This window comes from Bufo gargarizans, chromosome 10 (genome assembly GCF_014858855.1).
Source record: "Bufo gargarizans isolate SCDJY-AF-19 chromosome 10, ASM1485885v1, whole genome shotgun sequence".
Taxonomy (NCBI): Eukaryota; Metazoa; Chordata; class Amphibia; order Anura; family Bufonidae; genus Bufo; species Bufo gargarizans.
Window position 1 is genome coordinate 123,223,135 of NC_058089.1, and position 20,226 is coordinate 123,243,360.

Sequence of the window (20,226 nt, forward strand, 5' to 3'; positions counted from 1 at the left end):
ATAAACCCATCTCCTAAGTCAGACTATAATAAAACCTCCCAGAGATCCTTCCACTCAGGCTATCAACGCCTCGTCCCGGGGTTCTCCACTGGAGGTTGTAGGTATAAAGTCTCCTAATGTTGAGGACCGTGGATCCAGCCGGCGAGAATCCGGACTGATCCGTGTGTATGAGGGAGATAACTTTAGAAAGGCGCATGGCTAACAGTTTGGCCGGTATCTTAGTGACCGTGGGAAGCAGAAACATCGTCCGAAATGACTTCAGGACGAGAGGATTCTTCCCCAGTTCAGAGAGGACCACAATAATGTCCTCCTGCATGGACACAGGAAGAGACCCCAACCCTAAAGCTTCCTGAAATACCTGAAGTAATATATCCCAATGCTTCTTATATACCTCCACTGGGAGCCCGTCAGTCCCCGTCATGACCTCCTTGAGCTCGGCCATTCAAAAAGTCCCGAGATAACACCAGGAGCACCCCCCCCCCCTTGAATATAAGAAGAAATATCTCCCCGACTAGAAGGAAGACGAGACCGACGCAGGGCAGAACAGAAGGGGTGATACGCGGGTAAAATAGGCTGGGTGTCAAAACCTCCTTCCCTTCCGCATTCTTGAAGGCCATCTCTAATACCTCCCTCAGAGAAATTCCCAAAATTAAGTTTAGCCCTACTCTAAGACAAGCCTTCATGGCGTCCCACACCGTCCCTTTCATAGCAGACCCTTCATCGTGACTTAAGTATTCCTGTAAGGCCTGAGTGATATATGGACAGCCTATAACCAGAAAGGGTTAAATGACTATAACCACTCAGAGGGCAATATCATCGGGGGTGGGGCATAACCGTATCAATAGAGGGGAGTGGTCTGACACACCGATCCCACCTGCCAAATAATGGGTGCCAGATCAAAACAGGGTAAGTCCTCATGATTAGTGTTGAGCGAACTTCTGTTTTAAGTTCGGCGTCTAAAGTTCGGCTTCCGGTTAGCGGAGAATCCCGATATGGATTCCGAATTCCGTTGTGGTCCGTGGTAGCGGAATCAATAATCGGCCATTATTGATTCCGCTACCACGGACCACAACGGTATTCGGAATCCATATCGGGATTCTCCGCTAACCGGAAGCCGAACTTTAGACGCCGAACTTAAAACAGAAGTTCGCTCAACACTAATCATGAGACCTCGTATAGAATGAGAACTGGCGGACAAATACTCCACAGATACAAAGGTGATACCTCCTCCAGCACCTCCCAAGTGAAAATGGCGGACTATTCTCCTCCCCGCCAAACCTATCCCAATAAGAGAATACCGTATAATTAGTCGCCCGCCGTATTATTGGGTATGTCACTAGTAAAGGACAGAACGTCTCGAGAGCACTGGTATACAGAGGCGGTATATAAATGGAGACTGTGCCTTCACCGCCATCAAGCTCAACCCTGGACGTGTTCACCACAAAGGAATGGACTTCTGAACCAGTATACTAACCTACCTGAATGACTGACAAGTAGGGCTCATCCACAAGCTGTGGAATCCCTGATATAATCCACTCGCTTCGTCCGATTGCCCAAAACGCGCACATTCCAGCTCACAACATAAAATATATTAGCCGTAGTCAGAAAAAGGGATTATGGGGAACCCAGTAGAATGGGGCAGTGAGACCAGTACAGGGAGGGTAGAGCCAGTATCTCCGCACCTGCCGCAGCTGATTGATCCAGCCTCCGTATGCGGAAACGTTCACCTCAATGGTGCTTGGATAAAAAACGGAAATTACTCTGTGTGCATTCCGTGTCCGTATGTCTGTTCCGCAAAAAAGATAGAACACGTCCTATTCCTCTCCGTTTTGCGGACAAAGACAGGCATTGCTACAATAGATCTGAAGAAAAAACAGGAAAAAGACAAACTATTGCAAATTGATGGCGACATCGGCCTGTTCCTGGCGGCCTTGCAGACGGTGTCACGGTCCCTATAATGGAGCAACTTGACCAGCACGGATCAAAGTGGCGCTCCTGGGGTTAAAGGTCTAGTAGGGAACCGGCGTGCACGCTCCACCGCATACTGGACAAAGCACGGATGTCATCCGTATTCTTTGCGGATCCGTGTTTTGCATGAGACCTAACAGCTATGCGGACATATACGGAAACGGAATGCACACAGTCATTTCCACAAAAAAAAGCGGAGCGGCCATGGAAAAAATACGTTCATGTGCATTGGCGCTTTCTTTCAGCTTTTTTCCAGGCGGGTGATTCCAGACATCTATTGTATTACATGTTGCGCCTTCTCACATTTTATTGCTTTTTCTTCATATAAATATTTGTGGCATCGCATTCACAGTAATCACTAGCTGCTTTCGGAGATTTCTGGGCGTTTAGAAGCTCATTCTATCACACACACATATTCATTTCTGGCAGATAATTATTCAGGTCGCTGAATGTGAAGAAGGTTCTGACCCGTGCGTCTTCCGTGTAACCTGAGGAGCATTCCCTCCTGATGACGTCACCGACTCTCGGTAATATCCAGTATAATGGAGTTAGCGCCCTCTAGCGGCAGTTTCATAGCTATCACGGTGCCGCACGAGGGAGCCCCGCCCCTATTATAAATCACCCAATAACAAGGGTCGAAGGCAGTGATTGACAGGATGTCACCTGACGTCTGCACTAGAGGTCGAGTTGTGTGTTTCAGCGGCCATATTGTCAGAGACTTTGGTTGGTTACTGCGAGAGCTGTGCTGCTGCAGGAGAGCCAGGAGGCTGAAGGAGGAGCAGCAGCCTCTAGTGCTAGGAATGCTCAGATTTGAGTTAGGCGCCGAGATTGAAAGCTGAGGAGCGCAGGTAACGGAGGCAGGTGCGGCCGGAAGGGTCAGGGTGGGTCTGTACGGTACCGACCGGCTGGGTTTCTCTGGGTCTGTGGAAACAGCCTCGACTATGGGTGTGAAGGTCCTAGCACAGTACGACCTCTGATCTACCCGTCTGTACGGCGCAGTACGACCTCTCACCTGTCTGTACGGCGCAGTACAACCTCTCATCTGTCTGTACGGCGCAGTACAACCTCTCATCTGTCTGTACGGCGCAGTACAACCTCTCATCTGTCTGTACGGCGCAGTACAACCTCTCATCTGTCTGTACGGCGCAGCACGGCCTCTGGTCTACCCGTCTGTACGGCGCAGTACGACCTCTCACCTGTCTGTACGGCGCAGTACAACCTCTCATCTGTCTGTACGGCGCAGTACAACCTCTCATCTGTCTGTACGGCGCAGTACAACCTCTCATCTGTCTGTACGGCGCAGCACGACCTCTCACCTGTCTGTACGGCGCAGTACGACCTCTCACCTGTCTGTACGGCGCAGTACGACCTCTCACCTGTCTGTACGGCGCAGTACGACCTCTCACCTGTCTGTACGGCGCAGTACGACCTCTCACCTGTCTGTACGGCGCAGTACAACCTCTCACCTGTCTGTACGGCGCAGTACAACCTCTCACCTGTCTGTACGGCGCAGTACAACCTCTCACCTGTCTGTACGGCGCAGTACAACCTCTCACCTGTCTGTACGGCGCAGTACAACCTCTCACCTGTCTGTACGGCGCAGTACAACCTCTCACCTGTCTGTACGGCGCAGCACAACCTCTGGTCTACCCGTCTGTACGGCGCAGTACAACCTCTCATCTGTCTGTACGGCTCAGCACGGCCTCTGGTCTACCCGTCTGTACGGCGCAGTACAACCTCTCATCTGTCTGTACGGCGCAGTGCGACCGCTGATCCACCCGTCTGTACGGCGCAGTGCGACCGCTGATCCACCCGTCTGTACGGCGCAGGGCGACCGCTGATCCACCCGTCTGTACGGCGCAGTGCGACCGCTGATCCACCCGTCTGTACGGCGCAGTGCGACCGCTGATCCACCCGTCTGTACGGCGCAGTGCGACCGCTGATCCACCCGTCTGTACGGCGCAGCGCGACCGCTGATCCACCCGTCTGTACGGCGCAGCGCGACCGCTGATCCACCCGTCTGTACGGCGCAGCGCGACCGCTGATCCACCCGTCTGTACGGCGCAGCGCGACCGCTGCTCCACCCGTCTGTACGGCGCAGCGCGACCGCTGCTCCACCCGTCTGTACGGCGCAGCGCGACCGCTGATCCACCCGTCTGTACGGCGCAGCGCGACCTCTGGTCTACCCGTCTGTACGGCGCAGCGCGACCTCTGGTCTACCCGTCTGTACGGCGCAGCGCGACCTCTGGTCTACCCGTCTGTACGGCGCAGCGCGACCTCTGGTCTACCCGTCTGTACGGCGCAGCGCGACCTCTGGTCTACCCGTCTGTACGGCGCAGCGCGACCTCTGGTCTACCCGTCTGTACGGCGCAGCGCGACCTCTGGTCTACCCGTCTGTACGGCGCAGTACGACCTCTCATCTGTCTGTACGGCGCAGTACGACCTCTGGTCTACCCGTCTGTACGGCGCAGTACGACCTCTCATCTGTCTGTACGGCGCAGTACGACCTCTGGTCTACCCGTCTGTACGGCGCAGTACGACCTCTCATCTGTCTGTACGGCGCAGTGCGACCGCTGATCTACCCGTCTGTACCGCGCAGTAGCACTGTGGTTTTTCTCCCACAGATCTCTCGCGTGTGACGTGCTTCGGTCCAGATCCTTGTGACTGCGGAGGATGGAGATGAAGCGGCAGCCCCTCAAGCGTCTGTGTGAGTTTTCCCCTCAGGGGTTGATACAGCGGAGCGTGCCGTCCGATGTGATTCCTTGTGAATTTTGCTTTTTTTCAGGTTCAGACTTCACCAACGAGTCACCGAGGAAGAGACGCTACACTGCAGCAGAGGATGGAGCTGAGAACAGAGTCCCCGGGGCCCAGGAAGAGCCCTCCAATGGGACGTGGCCTTCTCTGCTGCGCTGCACTGAGCGAGAGGTGAAACCAGACACCCCGGCCATCGCATCAGTGAGGTCCCGCATTCAGAGGTTTCAAGAGAGGAGGAGAAGAGGTACGAGGCACACGGACGTCATCTGTATTATTGTGCGGATCCGTTTTTTGGAAACCGCAAAATACATACGGTCGTGTGCATGAGCCCTAACCCTTATCTTACCTCCTGAGTCCTCTGTGCTGCTTTGGGCAGTCTTGGTTTGCACCTCTCAGCTCTTGGTTCTCTTCTTACAGCAGATGGCGCTCATGATATGAAAGTCGACTCTTTGCCCTGGACGGAAAGTGAAGTGGTAAATGCCCTCTTTTTGCGCCCGCTGTGGGCTTCCATTTACTTGGTGTGGAGAAGCTTCCGGCTGGTCGCCGGCCGGCGCGAGCTCCCTGCTGGCTGGTCGCCGGCCGGCGCGAGCTCCCTGCTGGCTGGTCGCCGGCCGGCGCGAGCTCCCTGCTGGCTGGTCGCCGGCCGGCGCGATCTCCCTAAGTTTAGTAAACTCTTTATGCACCTATGATAAAAAAATATAAATATAACTGTCCTGCAAACAAATGAGCGAGCTCCATAGACCAGCACCCAAAATGTCACTTTGCTGACGCCCTTATCCTACAAAGAGAGGTTATGGTAGCGAGACATCTTACCCTGATGTCTTCAATGGAGCTGAGCTCTCTGTTCCAAAACGTAGTGTTTTCTATTCTCCTAGCCCCACTAAAGGTCAGTACACCTGTACACTTACCTCACACTGCAGAAATGTGGCCAGGTATAGACATCACTAAGCAGTTACTTGAAGTTAAGGGAGAAGATCCAGTTACACTTCGGCTGATGCCATGTCTCCTAGGCAGTGGTGTACTAATCGGTATGGCTGCTCTGCTCTGTTGTGTATGATGAACCCAGCTCTCTCCTCACAGGTTGTCTCGGGGCTGATGGACGCTGTGTCTGAAGAGGAAGTGGAGCAACTGGCAGGTAGCGCGCAAGCTCTGAGGTGCTGTGCATGCAGTGGAGCTGCAGTGACGTCACACTTTGTGCTGTTCTTGTAGGATGCAGGGATGAGGGGACCGTGGAGAAGGCTGGAGGTAAATGGGGACTGGAAGAACATCTGCCGATGGCTCATAGCACCTTGGCCACTCAACGCCCTCTACACTCAGACGAGGAGCCTGCAAGTACAGAAACGGCTAGCCGCCTCCGCAAGGTCAGTTCTGTGGGCTGCATGTCACGTTTTCCAGGAGCCACTGACGTCCCTCACACAGCTTTTCTGCTTCCTCCAGGAGCGTCAGGAAGAGCTGGCAATGGTGTGTGCAGTGCTGGACCGCAGCAACCCATGGAGAGCGGCCTCAATGAGGCAGCCACAGAAGAGGGCCCTGATGCCGACCACGCAGGTAATGGAGGGCGTCACAGAGTGGGGATGTCAGGTGCTGAGGTGTTTTTTTGCACTGGTGGAGTTTGGTCACTTGTGGTGAAATGCAGCTGATTTCATGGACCTGAACCCTCCCTCACTGGTCTCCAGGACCTCAGCGGAGGGAGAAGGCGACGCCGGGTGAGAACCGGACGTGGGCGTGTGAAAATGGGCCCCATTTTGGATTCAGACTCAAGTGTAAGTGACAGCCGCCCCATTAAAGAGCAGCTGCATTGTGGCCAAATCCATGGAGACCTCTGCAGTCAGCACCCTGTCTTCTGCTCACCTACCGTCCTTGTCTTCCATGCAGGGATCAGAGAGCGTGGAGTACTCTCTAGAAGGCAGCGATGGATCCCTCGATATATCAGATGATCGATGCGTTTCTTCTCTTGAAGTTCGGCTCAGAAGATCCTGTGATTCTGGTGAGGCTCCTTCTACAATTATTAGATGCCATTTACCATTTGTCCCCTATAGACCTCCCAGTCTGCTGCAAAGAAATAGAAACTGATGATTACTGGCCAGATGGAGGCCAAAATGACTGTCGTGGTCTATGGAGCCGTTTAATGCCGGTGCCGGGAGAGCTTCCCTGGTGCCAGAGCCTAATGTGCAGCGCAGGAGATGCCGGCATGGGGATGGTAACTCATTTCTGTCTATTCCAGACTGTCTTGCCCCAGAGGAACCTCCGTCTTCCTTATGTGACGCAGCAGACGGGAGCTCTCCAGAAGGTACTGTGCGTGGTATACCTCGCCGAGCTGCTCTGCTGCATGTGGCCAGACAGGTGGAAGAAGCGGCCCTTAGTAATAGTGGTAGCAGTGACACCTGGCAGCAGCTCCTCAATGATCAAGACTCCTTGCTCGGTGTCTAGTACTGGCCTTAGTTTCCTTTTTAGCCATTCCTAGGACACGTAGCTTTTCACTTGCTTACTCGTGTTCCACATTGAGCAGCCCCCGGACATCATGGTTTCTCCTCGTTGTCTCCTGTCACACCATGAATTGTGACATCTCGACTTCATAACACAGAAATAAAATGGCCCCTTTTTCACCATTGGAGCATAATCTCTTACCCAGGGTAGTGCCCATAATGGCCTGTCCTTGTAGAAATAGGTAGGAGGTTCATGGGATGCAGCTCTCTGGGGTTATTTCCCATATACTCCAGCCATGTCTTCTGACAGCAGTGATTCCAGATGGAGATGAGAGGCGGATAACCCTGAACAGCTCGGAGCTGATCGATAGAATATTTGAGGGTGTGCTGGATGTGAGCGAGGCCGCTGAAGAGCCTGACGTGGACCTTCCTCCGGTGTCTATTCTGTCTCCTCTTACCAAGTCCCTAGATATTCAGGCTGCTATCAGCCCCCTGGTGAGTCCTGCTCTGGGCAAAGTCTTTCCTCCAGGCTCCTCCACGTTTCTTATTCTCTACTGTTCCTGCAGAGTTCTGTTGTGTCCAGTTTGCCAGAACTGCACGAAGAGCCCCCAGAAACCCCAAAGACCTCAATCATCGAGGAGACCCATCTTCCCTACAGGTATGTTGGGGTGATGATGTTATTGTGGCTGGTGAGTCCTTTGTCAGAAGAGTCCCTGGACTCATGCCCTGTATGACATGAGGGATATCGCCTGCTCTCATTGCAGCATTGACACTTACCGGACTCTGCAGAGGAATGTCCTAGAGGAGCCCACTTCCCAGAGGCGTTTGGCTATCAAGAACCACCTACCCAAGAGGCAGACCGAGGAGCGCGTGCCAATGGATGCGAAGGAGAAAATCAAGGTGTGAGACGTCCTAATGGCAGCTGTGATCTCTAGGGACCCTTTTGGAGCCTGAGGAATGTGTTCTTGTCTGACAGCTCCTGAGTAAAGAGGTGACCTCACTCCAACGCATTATTGAGCAGTCCTGCTGTGCGCTCAGCTACTGCGTGGACGCTGAACATGGGAAGGGAACGCGGCAGGAGGCGGAGGCCGAGCGTTTGCTTCTGTTGTCCTGTGAGTGAGTCCTTCGGGTGTGTTATGTGCAGTAAGTGGATAAAGAGTAATGGCGGTCTCTTCCTGGTTAGGTGAGAAGAAGGCCGCGCTGCTGACAGAGTTGGAACGACTTCGAGGAGGAAGATCAGAGGAGCCACTGTCCAGTCCTGGTGGTGAGCTGAGACCTTGTCGTGGCTCGGTCACCTTATCTGAAATCCGTCTGCCCCTGAAAGTGGACTATGTGTGCTCCACCATCCTGGAAACAGGTACTGCTAAGGCTAGCTTCACACCATTTGTTTTCATCCCATGAAAGGGTACTCTAAAGGATTGGGCAAGATATGTACCGCACAGATGGATATACAGTTTACATTGCTGGGGTTGATGGACCATAGTTTGTAACAAGATGCAGAATCTGTAGTCTCTCCTCTTCCTCAGGGCCTGCCGGGCATTACTTCGTTATACTGATCCGTTACGGAGCCTATGATGTGGTGGCTACACCTCTAGCCAGTGCTTCCGATGCTCAAACAGGGGACACCATAATATTCCCTACAACGGTGACGCTGTAAGTGCTGTGACCTAATCTGCTGGGGTCCCTGAAGAGTTGGACCCTGGGCCACATCACATAATAACTTTTTATCTCCACAGGAAGGATGCCTCCGCAGACTTCAGAATCGAGATAGAGGTCTACAGCCTGGTGAGTAGATGCAGCACATGTAAACTTCTCATCCCCTGGACAGACTACTGCAGACGGGTCTGCTGGAGGCTAAAGCCTCTCTAGACTACAAACCGCCCTGCAGGGTCTGCACCTGCCGAATATATGGAAGTGCAGCTGCAGGATCAGACTACGCAGGGTTTAATCGTAGTCCATGGAGAGGCACCATTCTGCATGGGAGCTGCAGCCGCATAACCATTGGAGACTATCTTAAAATAGATTTGTTTTAGATCCACAGGAGCAATAGCACGAAACATGAGAAAGGGGTCAGATGGTCTTTAAAACGTTTCCTGCCGAGAGCGGCTGGAACATAATGGCTGCAGGTTTTACTGACCGTTTTTAAAGCCCAGACTCTTGGACGCCTTTACATGATCACTTTGAAGCAATAATCACCGATGTGGACACCTTAATCCTTGTCCAGAATTACGATTACAGCGCCGACGATTCTACAGTCGGCAGAAATGCGTCTGTCTGCCTGACAAACGATCTGTTACACAATACTCTGCACATCCGAGGGTTGGCGAATAACAAATCGTTTGTCGCTCATCAAATCAATTATCTACTTCTGTAAAATGGCAGGGATCGGAGTGAGAAGGTTCTTGGTTATGTTCGTGCTGAAGGAGAGGTGCAGGTACTAGGTGGGGGAGTTTGCATCAGTGATCTGTGCCCCCCCCATCCCCCATTGGATGGTTAGGCGAGGATATGTGCTTGTTAGTATAGACCAGGGATCAGCAACCTTAAGCACTACAGCTACTGGGAAACTACAACTCCCAGCATGCTCAGCTGTTCTCACAACTCCCAAGAAGTGAATGGAGCATTCTGGGAGTGCCAAATTTTACTCGCATCTGAAATGTCCATAACCCCCTGCTGTGAAAGACTGAGATGGGCCAGTGACGGCCGATCCTGTGCTGATCTGTATAGGGGGATGTTGGCTTTGGGCTGCCTTGCTTCTGCACAGTCATTGTAAATGTCTTCCAGGCACAAGTCGGAACTGCCCTGATCCTGGATAAGAGGAAGTCGCTGAAGCCCAAGGTACTGTGACCTGATAAACCATCACCAGTTGGCGACATGAATTGACAGTCTTGTTCCCATTTGGATCTAGTCCCACCACTGCGGCTCCTTGTAGTGACCAAGTGCCGTAGATGTATGGCGTGGGATTAAAGCCCTACGCTCCTGATGATATCAATTTGTGTCAACTTGCACATTTAAAGAAAATGAAACTATAGATTACATAAAAATATTTTTCTTAAAATGAAACAAAAAAGAAAAAAAAATCTCTACAAAGCCCATAACAGAGCCCTATGTGTCATGTAGAAAGCATTGCACTAATTGTTCTGATAGTCCAGCAAATAAAAGTTGTCAGGGCCCTTTAACCACTGTAGCGGGAGTGGGCAAGGTGCCAACTAACCGCTCTGACTGTGGGCTAGTTCTAAGGGTGCTATCCTGATAATCCCCTTGTTTTCACCCTTTAACCCCTAAACGTGGATCTGGCCTTCGCTGCAGGGGACCCACCAGGCCACCACCTCTAGAAATAGTCCCGATGTAGTTGACAGCTGACCTACAGAGATCAGAGACACCGATGTGAAGTGCCAAGGGGTCAGGCAATATTCATAACAGTCAGAAGGCAGCAAAGGGTCAGGACGGTAGACGGGCTAATGGCAGGCAGCAGAGTCGGTAAACAGGTAGAAGTTCGGTACACGGGCAGACAATCAGAAAAACACAACTTCACTGGTTAAACCAGTAAACTAGGATCTGGAACTCGGGCAAGAGTGAGACGGCAGCTTAGCATTTATAGCAGAAGCCGATTAACAATTGGAGGCCGTTGTGGAACTGCACATATTTATTATATGCACTTGTATAGCGGTGACATATTCTGCAGCGCTTTACAGACATTAGAATCACGCTGTTCCCAATGGGGCTCACAATCTAAGGTCCCTATCAGTCTGTCTTTGGAGTCTGGGAGGAACCGGAGAACCCAGAGGAAACCCATACAGACACTGGGAGAACATACAAACTCTTTAATGTCATTCACCAGTCAGTAAGTGCATGGTTCGTGCAGTGGTCCCCCATATACTGGTTCTCCACACAGTAATAACAGTCAGAGCTCGCCCTCATGCAGGCTCACCATCCTCCCCCAAAGCTGTCAGCATCTTGCTCCCCATCATCCCCGTATGCTCCCTAGCAATCAGATGCATGCTCACCATCCTCCCCCCCCCCCCCACCCCCCCAAAATAGTCGAAAGCATGCTCCCCATCTCCCACCAGCAGGCTTGCCCACCTCTCCCACACCTTTGCTCCCCATAGTCCCACCATCCTCCCTCCACCCCAAAATAGTCACCATGCTCATTAGCTTTATCCCCATGCTCACCAGCGTCCGTACACGTCAGGAGAGGGGACGGCTCCTCTAAGTATCAGAAGAAGCAGGGTGATGTGGGGCACTGCACGCAGTAACCCTATTCATTGGTGACAAAACATTTTGGGGGAGATTTATCAAAACGAGTGCAAAGGAAAACAGACTTAGTTGCCCATAGCAACCAATCAGATTGATCCATTCATTTTCCAAGAGCTATGAAATATTAAAAGTGGAATCTGATTGGTTGCTTTGGCAGCTTCGCCAGTTCCCTTTTGCACCAGCTTTGATAAATCTCCCCCCTTTGTCTTTATAGCCGCAGCGCAGCGTCGGGGGTTTTGCTTTAGGTAGGTCAATGCTGTGGGGGGCAAGTGTACGGTTTTATTTTAGCACAAGGACTGCAAATGAGACAATTGTCAGCGGAGACTCCACAGCGGTCTAATATCGGGGTGACGGCTCTGTGTGCCAATGAGACCGCTGCTCTTCAGGCCGTTTACTGTTCTAGGAATACATAGTAAAAGCGTGAAACGCACGATGAACAGTTCAGAAAAACCGCATCATCTAAAGGAAGGATTTCTATAATCCAGTTCCTCCAGAGCAGACTGTTCGCACAGCGCCGCCCTTGTGAGGATGAGCATTTCTCCGGTATAGGCAGCGTGACAACAGTCACATCGTACATGGCTGTCGTTGGTTCTCGTGTTCAGCGTCCCGTCCTCCATGTAATATGGACGTCTGATGTGACGTATATCCTGCCTACAGCGCCGCTCAGGAATCCTGTATTCCTCCTCTGGACCTGGGTTATAGAAATCCTTTCTTTCGATTATGTGATTTTTCGGAATTGTTCGTGTGTTTGACGCTTTTTACTATGTGTTTCTGGAAGCGGTCTCATCGGCACACGGCGCCGTCACCTGATATCGGACTAAGTCTCCGCTGATGATGACGCCATCATACTGTTAGCGCTGTACATTCTCTAGAAGTCCTGATCGCTGCTCCTTCTTCTCAGATCACACCCAAGAAGCTCCTGTCCTCCCGAGTAAGTGCCGCCACGTTCTGTCTGTTGATTTCCTGCGGTTATGAGGTAGGTTCTCACTTCTCTTGTCTCTTCTGTGCAGAAATCCTCTTTGAACTCTCCAGGTAAGTGTGCGTGCTGCTCCCCTAAATGAATCCTCCTCATTCTTCTAGTCATCTTCCTGAACCCCCCACACGGGTTTTCTTTATGTGCTGGTAGTTTGTAATCTTAACGCAAAGAAGCGCCCCCCAATGATTCACTCTCCACCTGCAGCCTATAGTCCTGCACTGAGGAGCGCCCCCCAATGGTTCACTCTCCACCAGCAGCCTATAGTCCTGCACTGAGGAGCGCCCCCCAATGATTCACTCTCCACCTGCAGCCTATAGTCCTGCACTGAGGAGCGCCCCCCAGTGCTTCACTCTCCACCTGCAGCCTATAGTCCTGCACTGAGGAGCGCCCCCCAGTGATTCACTCTCCACCTGCAGCCTATAGTCCTGCACTGAGGAGCGCCCCCCAATGGTTCACTCTCCACCTGCAGCCTATAGTCCTGCACTGAGGAGCGCCCCCCAGTGATCTACTCTCCACCTGCAGCCTAATGTCCTGCACTGAGGAGCGCCCCCCAGTTATTCACTCTCCACCTGCAGCCTATAGTCCTGCACTGAGGAGCGCCCCCCAGTGATTCACTCTCCACCTGCAGCCTAATGTCCTGCACTGAGGAGCGCCCCCCAATGATTCACTCTCCACCTGCAGCCTATAGTCCTGCACTGAGGAGCGCCCCCCAGTGCTTCACTCTCCACCGGCAGCCTATAGGCCTGCACTGAGGAGCGCCCCCCAGTGATTTACTCTCCACCTGCAGCCTATAGTCCTGCACTGAGGAGCGCCCCCCAATGATTCACTCTCCACCTGCAGCCTATAGTCCTGCACTGAGGAGCGCCCCCCAATGATTCGCTCTCCACCTGCAGCCTATAGTCCTGCACTGAGGAGCGCCCCCCAATGATTCACTCTCCACCTGCAGCCTATAGTCCTGCACTGAGGAGCGCCCCCCAGTGATTCACTCTCCACCTGCAGCCTATAGTCCTGCACTGAGGAGCGCCCCCCAATGATTCGCTCTCCACCTGCAGCCTATAGTCCTGCACTGAGGAGCGCCCCCCAATGATTCACTCTCCACCTGCAGCCTATAGTCCTGCACTGAGGAGCGCCCCCCAATGATTCGCTCTCCACCTGCAGCCTATAGTCCTGCACTGAGGAGCGCCCCCCAGTGATTGTCTTTTCTCACTGCAGCCTATAGTCCTGCAGTCAATACTCCTCTGCGGTCCAGTAATTTTCTGCTGGTTGGATCTCTGAACCTCACACTGGATTCTCTGGGAAGGCTCAAGTTTCCCCTGGAAAAGGTAAGACTAATGATGTACTGCCAGCCCCTCTGACACTATGTGCCGTCACCAACATCTGTCAGAAGAGTGCTGCTGTGATGTACCCAGGCCACTCAGCCCGAGCTGCACCTTGGGGACCTGACTTGCGAGTGGACATTGCTGTCCTGTATTGTATTTCCCACATTACAATCATTTTCAAGACTCTCTTTTTGTAAATTTGAATGTCCTCCTCTTCATGTACTATTTGTATTGTCTCCTCCACTTCTCTGGTCAGTGACTGCCCCCCGCACTGTATGTGCAAGGTGTACCCCTGTTATCTGATCGTCCTGTCCCCCCTCTTCTCTGGTCATTGACTGCTCTCGCACCATGTATGTACGGTGTACCCCTGTTATATGATCCTCCTCTTCTCTGGTCAGTGACTGCCCCCCGCAATGTATGTGTACGGTGTACCCCTGTTATATGATCCTCCTCTTCTCTGGTCAGTGACTGCCCCCCGCACTGTATGTGCAAGGTGTACCCCTGTTATATGATCGTCCTGTCCCCCCTCTTCTCTGGTCATTGACTGCTCTCGCACCATGTATGTACGGTGTACCCCTGTTATATGATCCTCCTCTTCTGTGATCAGTGACTGCTCCCCGCAATGTATGTGTACGGTGTACCCTTGTTATATGATCCTCCTCTTCCTGTGTGTGTCCGATGTACGGTGTACCCCTGTTATATGATCGGCCTGTCCCCCTCTTCTCTGGTCAGTGACTGCCCCCCGCACTGTATGTGTACGGTGTACCCCTGTTATGATCCTCCTCTTCTGTGATCAGTGACTGCTCTCGCACCATGTATGTACGGTGTACCCCTGTTATATGATCCTCCTCTTCTGTGATCAGTAACTGCCCCCCGCACTGTGTGTGTCCGATGTACGGTGTACCCCTGTTATATGATCGGCCTGTCCCCCTCTTCTGTGATCAGTGACTGCCCCCCCCCGCACTGTATGTACGGTGTACCCGCTTTTTTATGTTCGGCCTGTCCCCTCCCGCTCCTCTCACGTTTCCCCCACTGTCTGTCTCCTTTTAGATGAAATTGGAAGGGAAGGTCGGTCGTCTGCTTGGGAATCATTTCCAGGATAAGGTGGTTATAGCTTCCTCGTAATTGTAGCGGGTAGAGTCCCTTCCCCTGGTGCGTGGCTGTCTGGTGGCTTCTGGTGCAGGACAATCTGTGGTTTTATTGTGAGCTGTGACACGTGGCCACCGTCCTGTCCTACAATTTAAGCTTCATCCTCGTAGATAGTAGTTTTCGATCTTTTTTTTTGTGCAGTATACTTTTATTTTTATCAGTCGGGCACCAATTTCAAGATCTCTGCTTGCTGCCGATGAATGGAACCATTAGACGTTATCCTGATCATGTGTTACAGCAGGATGATTGCTACAGTGTATCAGTGCAGACTGCCCCCTCTCATGACAAGTCTCCTCAATTCCCCTTTTGATAACCATTCTGGAACGTCTATTCTTATGTATGTAGTGTTGTTCCTCTATTATTCCTGCTAGAAGTTTGAGTGAAGGTATTTCTGGGTGTTGTTTCTGTCCCTGCACAGTCTGATGGTGTCTAATCGATGCCTCCATATTGTACAAGGACCCCCTACACACAATGGTGACCCCCTGATTGCCAGGTCATAACCTTCTACCAGGAACAACAGAGGAACGGCTCGGCACAGTCACAAGGATAGATATATCAGAACAGTTACTACATGGAGAATGGAGGTAGTTGTCGGCATGGCAGGAGAGGTGGCAGGACGTCTTTAATCCAATAGTAAATACCCATATACGCCGGTAAGTCGTCCCTCATGGAGTCTTCATGAGCTGCATTCTACGTGGTGAATGCCAGAATCTACGCTAGAATTACGTTTTTTGGGGGGAGGGGTTTATCTTGCCCCTCAATAAAAAGCTATCAAAAAGTTGTAAGTACCCTAAAATGTCCCGCGTACCCCAGGATGTGCCAATGAAAACCTCAGCTTGAGCTGCAAAAAACAAGGCTCACGTCTGGAAAAATACTGGTGATGGTCTTGAAATGCGATAATGGAAAAAAATTGCGCAAAAGTAGTTCTGTGAAGGTACCGGTACTGACCTGTGAATGTAGGGCGAAGCCATTTATATTGCGCTCATCCAGCTGAATACAACACCGTGAACCAATAAGTCGTCCGCACCACAAAATGGTGCCTCTGAATGTGCGCCTCAGCCTGCCTGGGAATTCTGAGCGCAGCAACAACCAAGAGGACGCCCACTCATTACCCCTTCATGGGAGATGGCGTATGTATATGGCAGAAGGTAGGTTTTAAACAGGGCGCCACCTCAAGAGTGGAGTGGGCACCTTAGCCGCTGGCAGCGTCCATGATCTGAGATGAGTGGACTGCTCCCCTCTGAGATTGTGGGGCCCAAATCCCTGCATGTGGTGGTTTTACCATAGACTGCAGTGGAAAACTATTGCAGTCTGTGGTACAAGTGATATAGTCGTCGCATGTTGGTCTGCTAAGCGGGCTAAAATTCTGAGAAAAAGGTTTTAAAAACGCAAAAATCCAAAGGATAAAAAATTCAAATTAACTCCTTTTCATCATTTAAAATCCATTCTAAAATGCGTGAAAAGAGTTTATCCCACACACTGAACGCCGTAACGAGAAGAATCGCCATTTTGGTCTAAAAAAATTATAATAATATGTAATAACAAGTGATTACAAAGTCGGACGTACCACAAAGCAGTACAAGTGAAAGCTACGGCTCCCACCACAAACCTAAAGTTATCGAGGACGGAATATGGCCATGAAAATGTATTTATTTTTTTCAAAATGGATGCAGAAAACTGATGGGTTTTCTCCTGAACATCATAAATGTGGTATCTCTGTAATCGTACTGACCCAGAGAGTGAAGAGAACAGGTCAGCTTCATCTCATAGGGAACAACGTAAAAACAAAACCCATAAAACTATATAAATGTGGTATCTCTGTAATCGTACTGACCCAGAGAGTGAAGGGAACAGGTCAGCTTTATCTCATAGGGAACGCCGTAAAAACCAAACCCCTATATAAATGTGGTATCTCTGTAATCGTACTGACCCGGAGATGGGAACAGGTCAGCTTTATCTCATAGGGAACAACGTAAAAACTAAACCCATAAAACTATATAAATGTGGTATCTCTGTAATCGTACTGACCCAGAGAGTGAAGGGAACAGGTCAGCTTCATCTCATAGGGAACAACGTAAAAACTAAACCCATAAAACTGCGGTGGGATTGTATTTCTTTCCAATTGCACTTTTTTTAGAATTTTTTTCCAGTCTCCCAATATATTTGATGGAATGTTAAATGGTGCCATTAGGAAATGCAGCTTGTCCTACAAATGAAATGGTCCTTGGAAGACGGGGAGGAAAAAGGAAAACTGCTGTTGTGTTGACAGGGTTAAGGGGTTAACTCTCTGGCCTCCAAGTTAATTGTTTTTACATGCACTGATCCACTGTAACAGATATTCAGCTGCGTGAGAAGAACCTACGGACAACAAGCAGAGGGGACGACAGTGGTGAGAATTGTCACGGTGGCAGAGGTCTGGTTACAGGATACTGGATGTGACTGAGTCCTGGGAAGAATTCCTCCATCTTGTAGCCTGTAGGTGTCTCCGCCATGGCGGTCACCTGTCACCTGGTCCACCACTTTCTTGCTTTTTATGTCATTGACATGGGGAAGAGATGACAAAAATTTTGTATAGTAGTTGTCGTCAATCTGCAGTTCCCAGCATGCCCTCAGAGCTGCAGGTGTAGGGTCATGGGTGATGTGCAGTCACCATCCCTCCATCTTGTTCACACCTCACAATAACTCCTGGCACTGACCTGCGTTTACTGACGCTGCGCTGGCCGATGTGCCACTACTAACCGCTGTGCTGCTGCCCTTCCTCTGCCTCATCCTCTTGTCTTCTCAGGTCCCATTTCTGTCTCCCTTGGAAGGAAACCTCTACCTGAAGGTGCAATGTCAGAGTCATTCCAGCGTCCAGCGCAGCGGATTCCTGGTATGTACTAACCGGGGGGTGGGGTCTTCCATGTTTTATCTTCTGATCCCACCACCTTCCGTTATCTCCTTCTAGACCATGTTTGAGGATGTCAGTGGACTGGGTGCTTGGCACAGACGTTGGTGCGTCCTATCTGGAAACACTCTCTCATTTTGGGCATATCCAGACCAAGAGAACTGTAAGGTGAGTCCTCGGCTGACACTGTGCTGGTGACCGATGTCCCTGCAATAGACTGACGGCATCTGTCATACAGGAACCTCTTGGGAGGACCAACCTCATCAACTGCACCAGTGCCAAGGTGGAGGCTGCCATGAGAGAGAGCTGTGCCCGGCCCAACACTCTGGAGCTCGTCACCATGCGACCACAGCGGGAGGACGACGTGGACAGCCTGGTGACACAGTGCCGCAACATGCTCTGCTTCACCAAGTGAGTGCACCAGCGGTCCAGCCCCCAGTAGGAATGTAGAACATAGATCAGAGTGTGACTGCCCCTAGGAATAGTCTGAGGGTCCAGTCTGTGGAACATAGATCTGGGGCTGGTCCAGGGTGGGAGGTAAGTACTGCAGTGACTGTAGATGTCCCCGATCCTTCTGGTTGAGATGGAATTTTGCGCAGTGTGAAGGATCCTCCCTATGGTTGGCGGGTGTTACATCCTCTGATATAAGGACCACATTCCGCCAGGCAAGACACGGACTGTTTCTTCTCTCCACTCATGGGCCGGGCAGTGCTGACTGGCTGAGGATCCGCTAACCAGCACTATGCTTCTGCATTCTGCACTGCTCCATAGCGGTATTGCAGAGTGCACAGCATCTTTTGGTAAGATCTGTGATTTTAAACACCAGGGGGCAGTAGACCACGATGATGCAGCCTCGGCCCACCCACTGGTCCATGTGGCGTCCACCCCGATTCTACTTCATTTACCATAGAAACATCTGACAAAAATATCCCAAAACTCTGAAGCTGAAAACCAAGATTTGTGTCGGCCCCTTTTAATGTTAACGTATTGTCTGTGGCTGGCCGTGGAATGGGTCTTGGTGGCAGTTAACCTTTTAGTGGAGCTGAGCCCCATTTTCTGTTCCTCCAGGAGCTGGCTCTCTGCGGATACAAGGGAAGATCGGCAGCTGTGGATGGACTCCCTGAACCAAGTGCTTCTGGACCTCCGAACCTGGAAGACGAGTCCTGGGAAGGTGCCCTCAAGACGCCAAGCGCTGCCCGCTGTCGCCACTGCCCACTGAGCGGTCCTGCCGACTGCGGTCATTCTTTTATGCACATTTTATATAGCAGCACTACATTGTATGGTGAGGTGGAGGGGGTATGTATTCTTGTATACGTGTGTGTATATACAGTCTCTGTATGTCCTAGGCCGGACCCTGTGCTCTGCTGCCTGTACTCGTGGAGCTTTCGTTTTAATGTTCCTGTTGATTCTAATAAATAATATGGTATATTTGAGCGCTGGACTGATCCTTTGGCTGCAGGTTTGTAAGGGTTTAAGGTGATTATTTTATTACTTAGTCCTTTTTATATGAAGGTAAATTTGTAAGAAGGCGCTCGGCTCGATGCAGTCTCCTCTGCTGAGCATCGGCTGACTCGGGGTTAATGGCGACAAGTAGGGATAAGCGAACTTGTGTTTTCAAGTTCTGCGAAGAGGGTTTGTGTTATCTAAGAATTCAGGGAATTCCATTAGACACAAGACTATAAGGTCATAGGTGAAGATTGATTCAATAAGCAAGTTTGCGCAGTGATGCTGTGTAAAGGGGTTGGAGCACTGGGGCCCCAAAAATTGTTGTATCTCAGGGGCCACGGCTACATGCAGCTCCTGTCGTAGTTGGAGCAACTGAACTGACACTGATCAAGGACGGTCACATTAAATGACACGTGAGCTGCAAAACCTCTGGAGCAAGGCTGCGTTGCTAAGACACCTCACACAGCGCAGGACCCTTGAGCAGCTCACTACAGTACCAGGCACCATGCCCAATAAAGGGGGGCAGATGCCGCAGAACTCTGTCATGTGGGCGCTGCAACTCTGCCAGCACCATCATCATGTAAGACTAAAGGGTCTCCATGTACAGCGCGGGACTGCACACATAGTAACCTCCAGCCTCGTCCTGGTTATATCGGCCAGCAGCGTCATCATGCAAGACTGTAGGGCAGAGGTAGGCAACCTCCAGCTTATGTGAAACTACAACTCCCAGCATGCATACATACTTGCTCTGCTTTTCTGAGGGCTGTCATAGAAATGAATAGCACATGTTTCACAACAGCTAGGGTGCCAAGGTTTCTAATTTCCCCCCCGCTGTAGGTTCTCCATGTACAGGTCAGTACTTCACATAGTGACCTCCAGGCCTCGTCCTGGTTATATTGGGCCAGTGCCTTTTATCACGTAAGACTGTCGGATCTCCATTATGTACAGCGCAGGACTGCACATGGTGGCCTCGGCCAGCAGAGTCATCACGTAAGACTAGGGCCGAGGTAGGCAACCTCCAGCATTCCAGCTATTGTAAAACTACAA

The 20,226-nt window shown here is 51.2% G+C and overlaps 1 protein-coding gene across 5 annotated transcripts; it reads left to right on the top strand.

Moving 5' to 3' along the window:
* The first annotated feature begins 2,774 nt into the window (after positions 1–2,774).
* LOC122920528 (anillin-like) lies at positions 2,775–19,168 on the top strand. Of its 5 annotated transcripts, none has more exons than XM_044270098.1 (26): positions 2,775–2,816; positions 4,593–4,675; positions 4,754–4,966; positions 5,140–5,195; positions 5,803–5,857; positions 5,932–6,083; positions 6,160–6,270; positions 6,399–6,485; positions 6,598–6,709; positions 6,947–7,012; positions 7,462–7,643; positions 7,715–7,806; positions 7,913–8,048; positions 8,125–8,260; positions 8,332–8,505; positions 8,675–8,801; positions 8,885–8,933; positions 9,930–9,983; positions 12,304–12,333; positions 12,413–12,434; positions 13,591–13,700; positions 14,748–14,801; positions 17,632–17,718; positions 17,794–17,901; positions 17,972–18,144; positions 18,802–19,168. In XM_044270098.1, the coding sequence occupies exons 2-26, from the start codon at positions 4,642–4,644 to the stop codon at positions 18,950–18,952; spliced, it is 2,571 nt and encodes an 856-aa protein (XP_044126033.1). In that variant the 5' UTR covers positions 2,775–2,816; positions 4,593–4,641; the 3' UTR covers positions 18,953–19,168. The 5 variants fall into 5 exon arrangements, with proteins under 5 accessions (XP_044126033.1, XP_044126036.1, XP_044126037.1 ...); XM_044270101.1 differs by having other exon boundaries at positions 5,143–5,195; XM_044270100.1 differs by having other exon boundaries at positions 2,812–2,829.
* The last annotated feature ends 1,058 nt before the right edge of the window (positions 19,169–20,226 follow it).